Source organism: Orbicella faveolata, unplaced genomic scaffold (genome assembly GCF_042242905.1).
Source record: "Orbicella faveolata isolate gen_17 unplaced genomic scaffold, um_ofav_v1 contig_15, whole genome shotgun sequence".
Classification (NCBI taxonomy): Eukaryota; Metazoa; Cnidaria; class Anthozoa; order Scleractinia; family Merulinidae; genus Orbicella; species Orbicella faveolata.
Window position 1 is genome coordinate 11,321,776 of NW_028301542.1, and position 11,407 is coordinate 11,333,182.

Below are 11,407 nucleotides of genomic sequence, written 5' to 3' on the forward strand. Positions count from 1 at the left end.
TCATAATTTTGGGCGCATTTACCGTATTTGTAAACTGAGCGCAGGCTTAAAACTGCTTAAAATAATAGCGATTTAGACCTGTTCGCTAGTTTAAAAAAGCTTAAAATACTGTTTTAGGCCTAAGCAAAACCGGCTGCTTGCGGTTAGCTATAATCTGTTACGTGGGTTAGCGACTATTATACTAATTTTGTAAATGTAAACAAAGTGAAATAAAATTCTAGCTTACCTGCCGCGTCTCTCCGGGTTTTTTTCCCTTTGATTTCCTTCCTCGAATTCGGACCCATGCGATGAAGCTATATATTTTGTTTCTTTCCTCCATGAAGTGGCCATCAGATCACGAACTGTGTATACAGTGGTATGAGGAACACTTTACGCATCTTTGCACACTTCGTATAAGTCGGCGATATGCTTGATAATGTTTCCAAAAGGATCATCTCCATAGTGCTGACGCCACGACCATTCCTGTAGATAGCTTTCGAAGAGATCTTTGAATGTTCCTTTACGAGGCATACTTTGTTTGACTCCCCACCATGTATTTTCAATGTGTTTAGTGTGCGCACCTGTGTCTGGGTCTACAAAGTTTAGGCTGTGGTTGACTGTGAGAAGCGATTGGGAGAAAGAAAGAAATCACCCACCCCACCCCCCCCCCCCCTTTTATTCACCTGGGACCCGCACATGCGATGCATGTTTTCGTGCAGCGTGCAACATGCGTTAAACACATGAATAAGTAAATTGTAATGTTAATTTTTTGGAATGCGAACTAGTCAAGTAAAATAAAAATTATTTTTGGAGGGGTAATTTTCAACTGAACCTCGTAGTGTAGTGGTGTAGAAGAGAGACTGGTAAGTGAGAGGTGTGCAAAAGGTAAGTGGTTCGAGACCTGATGGGGTACAAGAAAAAAAAAGAAAAAAAATCCGTAAGGAGCCTGGGTAATATGGAGAAGAAAAAGAGGGAAGAGGGGAGCCAGGGGAAGAAGAGAATCGGCGAAAAGACAACACGCAATCAAATCCTCTTTTATTCACACAGTAAGTAGTAATTATCAATGTATATATTCAATACCTTAGGGAGTTGCTATTGTCTTCAAAAACAATAGAGCGCATACATAATTAATAATTCAGCATGCATAATAAATGTATGGGGTTATACGGAAATCTTTCCTAAAAGCCTTACAAACACATAAGCAAATGCATATGTAGACCTCCTTAATCGATGCTTACGAATAGTAAGAGCTAGTCAAAATACATCTTTTATAGGCAATGTCTGGAGACACAAGAATAATAAGCCCGGGCGTCTATATGAATAATCATGTATGAATAATTACAAAGTTCACAACTTACTCACATTTGCGTTTTCGCCGTTTCTTGTCCTCCACCCTCTCCTCGTCCATAACGCGTTATATCAACCAGTACGGAAGGTGAAACAATATTTAGCAGCTGACGCGTAGATCGCGTAGTAAGCTCGAGAAACTAACGGATTATGACTGGCGATGAGAAGCTATGAGATGTTTGAAGCTAGCTGACCGGAAGTTGATGACAGCACGTGACCTCGAATGTAGCTGAAAGTCGGGTCGTGATAGGCCGTAAAAAGGTCGAAAAGTTAATGTATAACTAAATAGTTAGCGTTTATCCGTGACTGCTATTTTGGTAGTTCAAATAAAGTGCAAGTTATTGATTGTATAACAGTTTTGACCACTTCCTTAAATGCGATCCAGTTTCAAGCGACCAAGAGTGCAGGAATCTTACGTCTCGGGCTCGAAGTTTTGCATAATTAAGGTCTCAGGCTTGGTTTTCTCTGCACTGAGTCTCGGGCTGGGATTTTCCGAAATCGTCTCGGTCAACGGCCTCGGCGTCTTGGCAAGTCTCGGATTTTACCATTCGCCACCCCCACATTTGTACAGAGACATCCATTTCTTCCATCAACTTGATCAAGCTTGTCAAAACTTCTTGGGGAGGGGAAGCTTGGGTAGTTGTATTTTGATTACCTATTCCAATTTGGTTAATATGAGTTACGTGGTAATTTGAAGTCACATACATGCAATCAAAGTGAAGGTATCTGATTCATTTGTAGGTGAATTACTAAAATGAAATACAGAAGCACAAGAGGTAAAGTGCAAGCTGAATCATTTGAAGATGTGCTTTTTAGTGGCTATGCCAGTGATGGTGGATTGTTCATGCCTGAGAGAATTCCACTTGTGGACAAAACCACTCTTGAGAAATGGAAGAATCTTTCATACTTGGACCTTAGCAAGGAAGTGATGTCACTGTTTATCCCCCCTGAGGAAATACCTGCCAAGGACTTGAATGGTAATGAGCTAGCAGTGCTTTAAAGGGTAAAATAAATGTTATACAATGTACATAATAGTATATAATTGTGCTTAAATTGTGTTGTTCCAAAAAGATACAGTCAAAATGCCCATAAGCAACCAACCAAATTGTCAAGTTAGGTGGAAGCTTATGGGAGGTGGTCACTCATGAGAGGTTAGACCATAATTTTTATTGGGTCAAAATTTGGCCTCATTAGCATATGGCAAGTGCAGAGACTTACCCCATATGCTAATGCCCATCTAAACCTATGTAATAAGGTTTAGTAGCCACGAAAATATTTTAACTTTCCAAGGTATTTATTCAGAGTATCCTGGTTCGCTTCTGATAACCTACATGTACCTACATGTACCTACATGTACAGTGTATTAAGGCTAACAGAACAAGTCTCACCACACATTGTAGTTACAAATTGAATCTGAAATTTTTTTTATATCATCCCATTTTGATAAATAGGATAAGACACAACTTTTGACAAAGTTTTAAAAAAAAAGTTACCATGCCGTTTTTTGAAAAAACCTTTTTACCAATATGGCAACCATCTTGAATATATTAATTTTAAAGTTTATTATGGAATGCTTATGGGGCAAAACAATCGATTAGGAACTTTTTCTATTTTCTTGCTGCAATTTGAGAATCTTCTTGCTCTTAGTGCTAGACAGTGGCGTGTAGCCAGGAAACGTGGTAAACCTTTGAAACTATGTCACGTTTGCAAGTATGTCAAGTATCCACTGGTAATAACAGTACCACGATCTTTCAAATATTTTCGTAATTTCTCAATATTCAACACATTCTAAACAATCCTTCGTGTTTTCATCTGGTTGATAACCTGTAACACTTTAAAGAGGAATACCAATTCACAGCATATGCAGCGCTGTATATCAAAGTGACTTATCTCGTCACACAAACCTTTTGAGTGTGTGCCCCCCCTAGGAATCCCATAATATGCTTCAAATTAATAAATTCAAAATGGCGGCCATATCGGTAAAAAGGTCTACTATAAGCCCTTAAAGTTATAATTAAGGGTATGTGTAGCAGGTCATACTGTTGCTATAGTAACCTATTGTGTCAAGAAATGATAACAATGTGTTGACCAATGATTTGGGCAGTTTGATACCATGATTGTGCCATCAACAGAGAGAGTGACTATAATGACTGATCAAAATCTTAGTCTTGGAGAGTACTGGAAACTGTTTTGAGCCACCTTAGCTGTGCCTTTCAATAACACACAAAATGAGAAGTTCAAATCCTTACAACTGAATTTTTCACTGCTGTCAATCATAATTGTGGCAACATTGAAAAAAACAAACATGATCAAGTTGAAGTCAACTGTTTCCTGAGAGGTTTGTTAAGATGATTGATAGCAGCAAAACACACATCTTTGTTTGAGCAGAGTTAGTGTGTTATTGAAAGGTGTCAGTGTTTTGAGGTTCCTCCAATTTGGAGCGAATTTTATAAGTTGCAAGAAATGACTCTGTTCATGCAGACATGGGCTCTTTAACTTTGGGCTTGTTTATTTTACAGATCTTGTCAATAAAGCATTCTCTGAATTTGGGCATAAGGATATTGTTTCCCTAGCAACAGTGAACAATTTTCATGTGTTGGAATTGTTTCATGGTAAGACCCTGGCATTCAAGGATTATGCCTTGGTGAGTGTTGGCGTTTTTATGGATTATCTCCTAAATAAGAGAAAGAAGAATGTGGTTGTACTTGTGGGAACTTCTGGCGACACCGGTAGTGCAGCCATTGAAAGTGTAAGGAGATCACAATGGATCGACATCATAGTGTTGTATCCTAAAGGTCGTTGTACTCAGGTACAAGAGCTACAAATGACGACAGTCTTTGAGGAGAATGTTCATGTTGTCAGGGTGGATGGAACATCAGATGATTTGGATGTGCCAATCAAAAATTGTTTTTCAAATCCAGCCTATGCTGTGGCAAATAATCTTTGCATGATTAACTCAACCAACTGGTGCCGCATACTGGCACAAACTGTACATCTTATCTATGGTTACCTAAGAGTCTGCAGTCAAGTGGGACACACTGTAAAGTTTGTAATCCCGTCAGGAGCACTTGGACATTGCACAGGTGAATGCATGTTAACTAAATCAAACTATATTTGCTTGTTAGTGGTGTTAAACTGTTTACAATCAAGTGGCCTGGGCTGAACCTTTGCTGGGCTTACTCTGTTGTGTCCTTTGGTAAGGAGCAAGAGAATATTCGTTCTGCATGTATCTTCACAAAAAGGTGCTCAGTTTGTATCTTCAAAGACGTCAACAACATTTGGAGGTTTTTGATTGGTGCCACCAAAAAGCCACCCTTCAGATCATTTTTTCCTTAAACTTAGGTCACCAGCAACAAAAATTGAGAGATCACATTTCTGTTATCTTTTAGTTTAGAAAGGGGAAGAATTAAGAATTAAAAGAACTGAAATGTCCTGGATGACCAGCATTCAATTCAGGAAGAGAGTAGCAATATAATACCCTAGTTGTTTTCATGTAACAGTTCTACACAAGGACATGTACATTCAGTGTGGGCACATGGCCCTAACAGGGCTATACCTTTCACATGTACCTTTGATGCTTGGTGCACGTGTAATTATGTTACTGTTTTCTTCAGCTGGCTCACTGATCAATAAAATGGGCATCCCTGTGGAGCTGGTCTGTGCTGTGAATGTCAATGATATTGTTCACAGAATGATATCTACGGGTGACTTCACTATATCTCAAGATGTCATGCAAACCTGGTCATCTGCTATGGACATTCAAGTACATAACTAGCAAAACTGGCAGTTCATTTTACACACTGGCAAATACTGGAAAGTTTCAATTTAATATTAGTGTATCTTCAACTTCAACTTTATTTTATTGCGCACTATTTTTCTCATGACCCCTAAAAGATGAGACCCTCGTAAAGTGACAATAAATCCAAAAGTAGTGACGAAAACTGACAGTTGATAGCAAATCCTGAAAATTTGGACTTCCCAAAAGCAACAGCAAAGCGAGAACAGTGACCTAAAAAATTTTCACTTTCTACTAGAAACAATGGATTAATAGATAAGACAGTTGAACCAAAATGTTCTGATATTTGTTTTTGATAAGCCTTATTAGAAGGCAATATGTTGCTCGGTTTTGTGTAGTATTATTTTCAACAAGAGTTATCACATTTCTCTCTCATTGAGATTGGATTGGCCCACATTTTTACCCTAGAAAGAAACATTCCCACAAAAATTAGGAACCTGTTTAAAGCAGCTAAATCCAAAAGTAAAGAATCTGTTTACTCTTAAGACAGATAGTGTCACTGCTCATTTTCCTGACTTTATTGACTGTCATTGTGCAAGAAAGACTGCCAGCTACACTTTAGTCAAAGAATTTCTTTTTGTGTAGTTCTTTGTTGATGTTTCTTTTTATCACCCGTCTAATCATGTATTCCTTACAGTGCAGCTGCAGTAACCTGGTTCACCAAAACAAAACTTATAATCAAATCACTAAATACAAACAATGAATACTAACAAAAGTTATATGAACACATCAGTTCTGAGAGGAATGGTTGAACCTCCTGTAAACAGACACCTTGAGACCAGACAAAGGGTCCACTTAAGAGAGGTGTCAGCTGCTTATGGGTGGGTTCAACTGTAAAACAAGCAGAGATAAAAGGTCACTGGGTTAATTACAATTTTTATCTTGTTGTGGTAATCTTAAGAGTTGAAACTCTAAACATTCCCAGAACAATGGGTGTAAAGAAACTACTGACTGATCAGAAAAAATGAAATCATAAAAATTTCAGATTTTATTATACAAACTATTACACCCCCTTCATGATTGTTCCTTGGTTGTGATATTTCTGCTCTTAGAAACTAAACAACTGACCTTCCTATGTCAAACATTTTTCTGTTATTTCTTTGGCTTCCATCAAAGGCACACCAGCTACGATACTTTACTCACAAAGTTGGCATGCAAAGCAGGTTTGAATAGCAATGTGTGTGATCTTTAAAAGAAATTAGTGTTTCTTGAGATGTCTGCTAAAGGTGATTAACTACAGGATAAATTGTGACCTTTTTCTGTTATCATTATTAGCAATTCATTGTTCCTTTCCTGTTACTTGATTGGTCAGTTTTGTTTAAAGTGATCCTGGTTGCTATAGCTGCATTGTATTATTTTACAATTGTCATGTTTTGTTCTATTTTTTTCTTGTTTGCTGGTTTGCTTGTTTATTCAGTATTTCAGTAATTGTCCTAAGTTTTGTTATTTTGCCATTTTTGAATTGTTGAGTTATTTATTTATTTATTTATTCATTTATTTATATTTATTTATTTATTTATTAATTATATTCCAGTATTTATTTTCAAGAACAAAGTGAAGTTTTGTTTGGCTGCACTGTGTTTTCAGTTGATGTCAGATTTTCATATCTGCATACTGTCAGTTATCTAAGCAAAGTCCTAGACATGTTTTTGTTTGTTTGTTTGTTTGTTTGTTTGGGGTTTTTTGTTCACTTTAGAGCACACAGCCCAAAGCTTTTGTCCAATTTTTTATTAATAATGATAAAAAGTAGTAAATTATCAGATTTAGAGAAGAAGCCACATCAGCCCTAGCTGGTTTTCAAGTGGGTTCTCTAATCTGATCAAATTGGAATTTGGAGATCTTGGTTTTTTAGGAGAGATTAACAGGGAAAAAGTCAATTCTCACTCCTTGAATGCCTAAAGCAGCACAATGGAGTACTTGGAGACAAGTGTGCAGTCATGGTAACAATCTCTTATTTCCTGTGTTTCTAGGTCCCTTATAATGTGGAACGTTTGTTGTTACTCTTCTCCAACATGAACTATGGTCTTGTTGATTCTCTGATGAAAGAATTTGAACAGAAAAACTCACTGATGATACCTGGTGACTTGAGAGGAAAGGTAAACATGTTTAATTGTTTGCCTTTTGTTTTCATAGAGTCACGCCCCATCTTGCAGCACTTTGTTCCTGTTATGAAAGTCTAGTGTAATTTCTAAATAGTTCTTTTTTAGAGAGGAGAGTAATCAAATTATTGTGATGACTGTGCAGTTGAAGTCTTTGCTTAACCCTTGCAGTCTTGACATCAACATCAAATTCTCTCTACTTTTCCCCTAATATTTTGTATGATGTTTCTTCAGAGAATTACGTGTTATATCAAGATTCAGTTACCCCTGCACGATCAGACTAATCATTTCATATTCTTGTGACTTCCTAAGATGAACTTGAAATTGTTAAAGGATCGTAAAAAGGAATTAGGAATTAACTCCTAAATTAAATTAAATCATTTTCCGAACGCTTTCGAAGACCATCAAAGACTTTCAATTCTCCCAAGGCAAATCTGAAGATGTTTTCACTTCATTCTTGTTTTATTTTATATCAAAGTCGGTCTTAAGAAATAGCACAAAATTAAGTCACAAAATTGCTATAGATACTTCCTTTATTTCAGGGCTCAAAATTATTTTCAGACCGTGGCCGGTCATATTGACTGGCCAAAGTAATTTTAGCTCGGTCACGTCTCGTTTCTGACCGGTATGTTTAAAGAAATTAAGTAATGTTGGTCTAATTAAAGCCACAAATATAATTTGTTTGTTCCAGTCGTTGCTAGACCGTTTAATAATTGGCTTAATACAAAGAAAAGCTTAAAACTTAACCAAAGATAGCTTTGGCAGGGCGCAGCAGCTCACTGAAGTGGCACGCTGCCAGTGGAATTCTTGCCACCTGCCAAAGAAAAAGTATTGAAGGGATGCATACCGTCCCTTGCATCTAAGCATGAACATGTGGCGCCGAAACATCCTCCAATTGGGTGTCGAACGAGGCGTGATTGGTCATCAAACATTTGAAGTTTAGCAGACCGTAACGCGAAAATGTTCACTCAGTACTTTTTATTTTCAAACTTCAAAATGGTCACCGTCAAAAAATACTGTTATACTAGAAGTAAAACCATTTTCACGAAAGGCGTATGCATATTGACACAGTTCAGGGTCAATATCTCTGAACAAGTCTTCAATGTCCAATCTTGTGCTGAACTTTTAGCGCAAAAGTTCGCCCCGCGGTCTGCTAAACTTCAAATGTTTGATGACCAATCATACCGCGTTTGACACCCAATTAGAGCATGTTTCAACATCACGTGTTCACGCTTACACCATGTAGATGCAAGCGACGGTATTTGACTTGTGCAATTTTGAGAGAATTTTCAAATATCATTCGTAGTGTAAATCTTAATTGCGATCTCATTCATACGATTACCTATACTAATTGACACAGGACCAGTTGCAAAACTGAGTCTGTTATTAAGGATTAAATATTTTGAATTATTTGGGCATTCTTAATCCGTCAAACCCTCCTTTGCAGATGTGTGAAGTTATTTCGTCTGTTTCTGTGTCATGTGACCAAACATTACAAACCATGAAGGAATGCTGGGATGAGAACCAGTACCTACTCTGTCCACACACTGCTGTGGGTGCCTCAGTGGTCTGGGACCAAAGGTAATCATACAAAAAATGAAGTCGGTTTGCCTAATTTTTGCTTCCATTCAAGCGGTATGGTGTAAGGTTTCCTTTATTTAAAGAGGATTTTTACATTACGTGACGCCTGCCATTTTGGGAATTTCCTACAAAGATTTTTCTCTCCTATGGGAAGTTATTTCTTTCTAGTAACGAATATAACCTTGAAACACAATATGGCCACTAAGTCCATTGATGCGCTCTATACACCTGGGTGGAGAGAGCAACAAGGGAGAAAAATGTCTTTGCCAAGAAGGTAGCACAGTGACTGCAGCGCTCAAACACGGAGCGCTGGATCGGAGTCCAGTGCAAATGTTATTAGATCATTGCTTCTCTATTCTCCTTCCTATTAAACTTCGCACCATATTAATGCAGTTCCTATTTTAAAATGCATGCAAAAGGCGTACTAGCTCATTGGTTTCGTGCTGTGACACGTTCTTGGCCACAGTCTTGTCCAACCAAATGGTTTCAAGGATGGTTAACTTTCAGAGGTATTCACACAGATAACCAACAATGAACTTGCCACATTTAGACTAAATCTTCAAAATCTGTTTCGCTAGCTCTTTTTATAAGCTAACTAAAAAAGTAACGAGGATCGTTGTTGTCAGGGTATCATTGATTGTAGATAAGTAAATCTGCAAAATTACTGGAAATAGTGGTCCAGAAAAGTGTCTTAACACTTTGGGCAGTAGTTAATAGCAGGACAGTGCTTGGAGAATTTTCTCGTAATTGTTTCTGTCCATTGTCAGGAACTCCACTGTTCTCAAGACACCCACTGTTTGCGTGGCTACGGCAAGCCCCGCCAAATTCTCCGAGGCTGTGAAGGCTGCTGGGATAGAAGTGCCGCTGCCTCCTCAACTGGCTCAGCTACTCGCCAGTCCTACTCGTTACACAGAAATGAAGAAAGGAGACGATTGGGACCGAATACTGCGAAACATGATAAATGATATTTCCGAGAATCATTCCAACAAAAACTTCACAACATTGCGTTCGTAGATATATTTGACTCATCGGTAACTTATCGGTTTAACCATAAAATATAGCAACGAAATAGTTGTTGGGGTCTAACCGGTTAAGTTCAGGCCCCAGGTTTTCGAAGGCTGGATAACGCTATCCACCGAATAAATCGCTATCCAATGCATAAGTGTTAACAAAAACAAACCACGCCATAATATGATAATGATAACAACGATAACGATAACGATAACGATAATGATAATGATAATGATAATGATAATGATAATGATAATGATAATAGTAAAACGATATTTACAGAGGATATCACCAAGCTAACACTAAGTTAATTAGGGTGGTCTTTTATCTACATTACTGAAATTTACTGTGCGGAATTAAAAACGGAAGCTTAAAAATTTAAAATTACAAGGATAAAAAATTACAAGGATTTTTCCAGTGAATAGCGTTATCCACCTTTCGAACAACCCGGGCCAGGACAAGTGATCATGGCTGCAAACTGACACGTAATATGAATATGGCACAAAGGCTTTTACTATAATGGTAATTAATAATCAAATTTAAATGAACTGGACATTTAATTTGCTCTATCGGGAAATCTTTGATTGATGGTTTATCAATCTAGAAAAACATCCAAAGCACTTAATGATCTGAAATTTTGGCAAGTACTTTGTCATGAAGAACATCACAGGACTAAAATTGGGGCAAACTGTTTATTTCTGTGTGCTGCATAATCTACACTGATGTATTTTGGTTATGCCAAAAAAACAAGAGATTTTAAAATTTGTTACATTTTGGTCCTGTTTGTGAGTTTTTTACCTAAGCTATTTATAGCCGGTGAACTATTTATTGTCGAATGGTTTTAAAGTAACGGCTGCTAGCTAACCGTGTTTGCGACACGAGCGAAATGCCGCCATCATATTTAATTTGTAGTTAAGAGACATTGTTCGGGATTTCCGTCGGGATTTACGTCACTACTTGTTACCCACGCGATACATAGCAAGAATGTTCTTTATCGAAGCATTTTCTTTTCGGTGAAGAACTGAGTGATTACCAATAATAAAGTAAATCTATTTGTTCTACCGAACATCTCTGTGTGATCAATCGGTGACAGAAAAGACAGTTTTCTTTAAGTGGCATGTTATGACCACTACTAGTGATACAATCTGACGGAAAGTAAAAGGGAGGGAAGCCGTGACGTCACTTCCGCTAATTTTCAAGTGAAGAGTGTGATGTCAATAACTATGTCAATAAAGAAAATCTCAATAGAGAGAAAACTAATAAACTGAAAGCGCGGAGTAGTTGTTTATCGACAAAATGTTTTTTAAATCGAACAGCTTAACTTTTCATCCAGCTTACTTGATTCTGATAAATATTAAATTTTAAAAAAGTTGACAGACTGTCACATGACAGGTAACATGTACTGACAAATCTGCCTGGAAAAGTGTTTGTTTTGGACCATTCAGTAATACCTCTTGTCCCTTGAAGCAGAAATATCACGAAATATACTGCGAAATATAAAATGGCGGGGTAAAATGCACGAAACGGTGCCTTGTGTTTTAGTTTCATCACAGCTTTCAAACTGGGGTGTGTCAAAAGACACTAAAACGATGAA

The 11,407-nt window shown here is 37.5% G+C and overlaps 1 protein-coding gene and 1 long non-coding RNA gene across 3 annotated transcripts in view; one reads left to right on the plus strand and one right to left on the minus strand.

Annotated features, from left to right (window-relative positions):
- The window catches only part of LOC149113527 (uncharacterized), a 28,310-nt gene extending 26,794 nt beyond the window's left edge, over positions 1-1,516 (minus strand). Inside the window, exon 1 of one of the 2 annotated variants that reach the window (XR_016206843.1) lies at positions 1,342-1,432. This is a non-coding gene — a long non-coding RNA (uncharacterized LOC149113527). Of the gene's footprint in view, positions 1-1,341 lie in introns of both variants that reach the window. The other variant, XR_016206842.1, reaches the window with a different exon arrangement.
- LOC110060750 (threonine synthase-like 2) lies at positions 1,516-11,093 on the plus strand. Its single transcript, XM_020767547.2, has 7 exons — positions 1,516-1,962; positions 2,068-2,303; positions 3,846-4,409; positions 4,941-5,089; positions 7,093-7,218; positions 8,669-8,802; positions 9,570-11,093. Exons 2-7 carry the CDS (start codon positions 2,081-2,083, stop codon positions 9,814-9,816), a joined length of 1,443 nt encoding a protein of 480 aa, XP_020623206.1. The 5' UTR covers positions 1,516-1,962; positions 2,068-2,080; the 3' UTR covers positions 9,817-11,093.
- Positions 11,094-11,407: the final 314 nt, after the last annotated feature.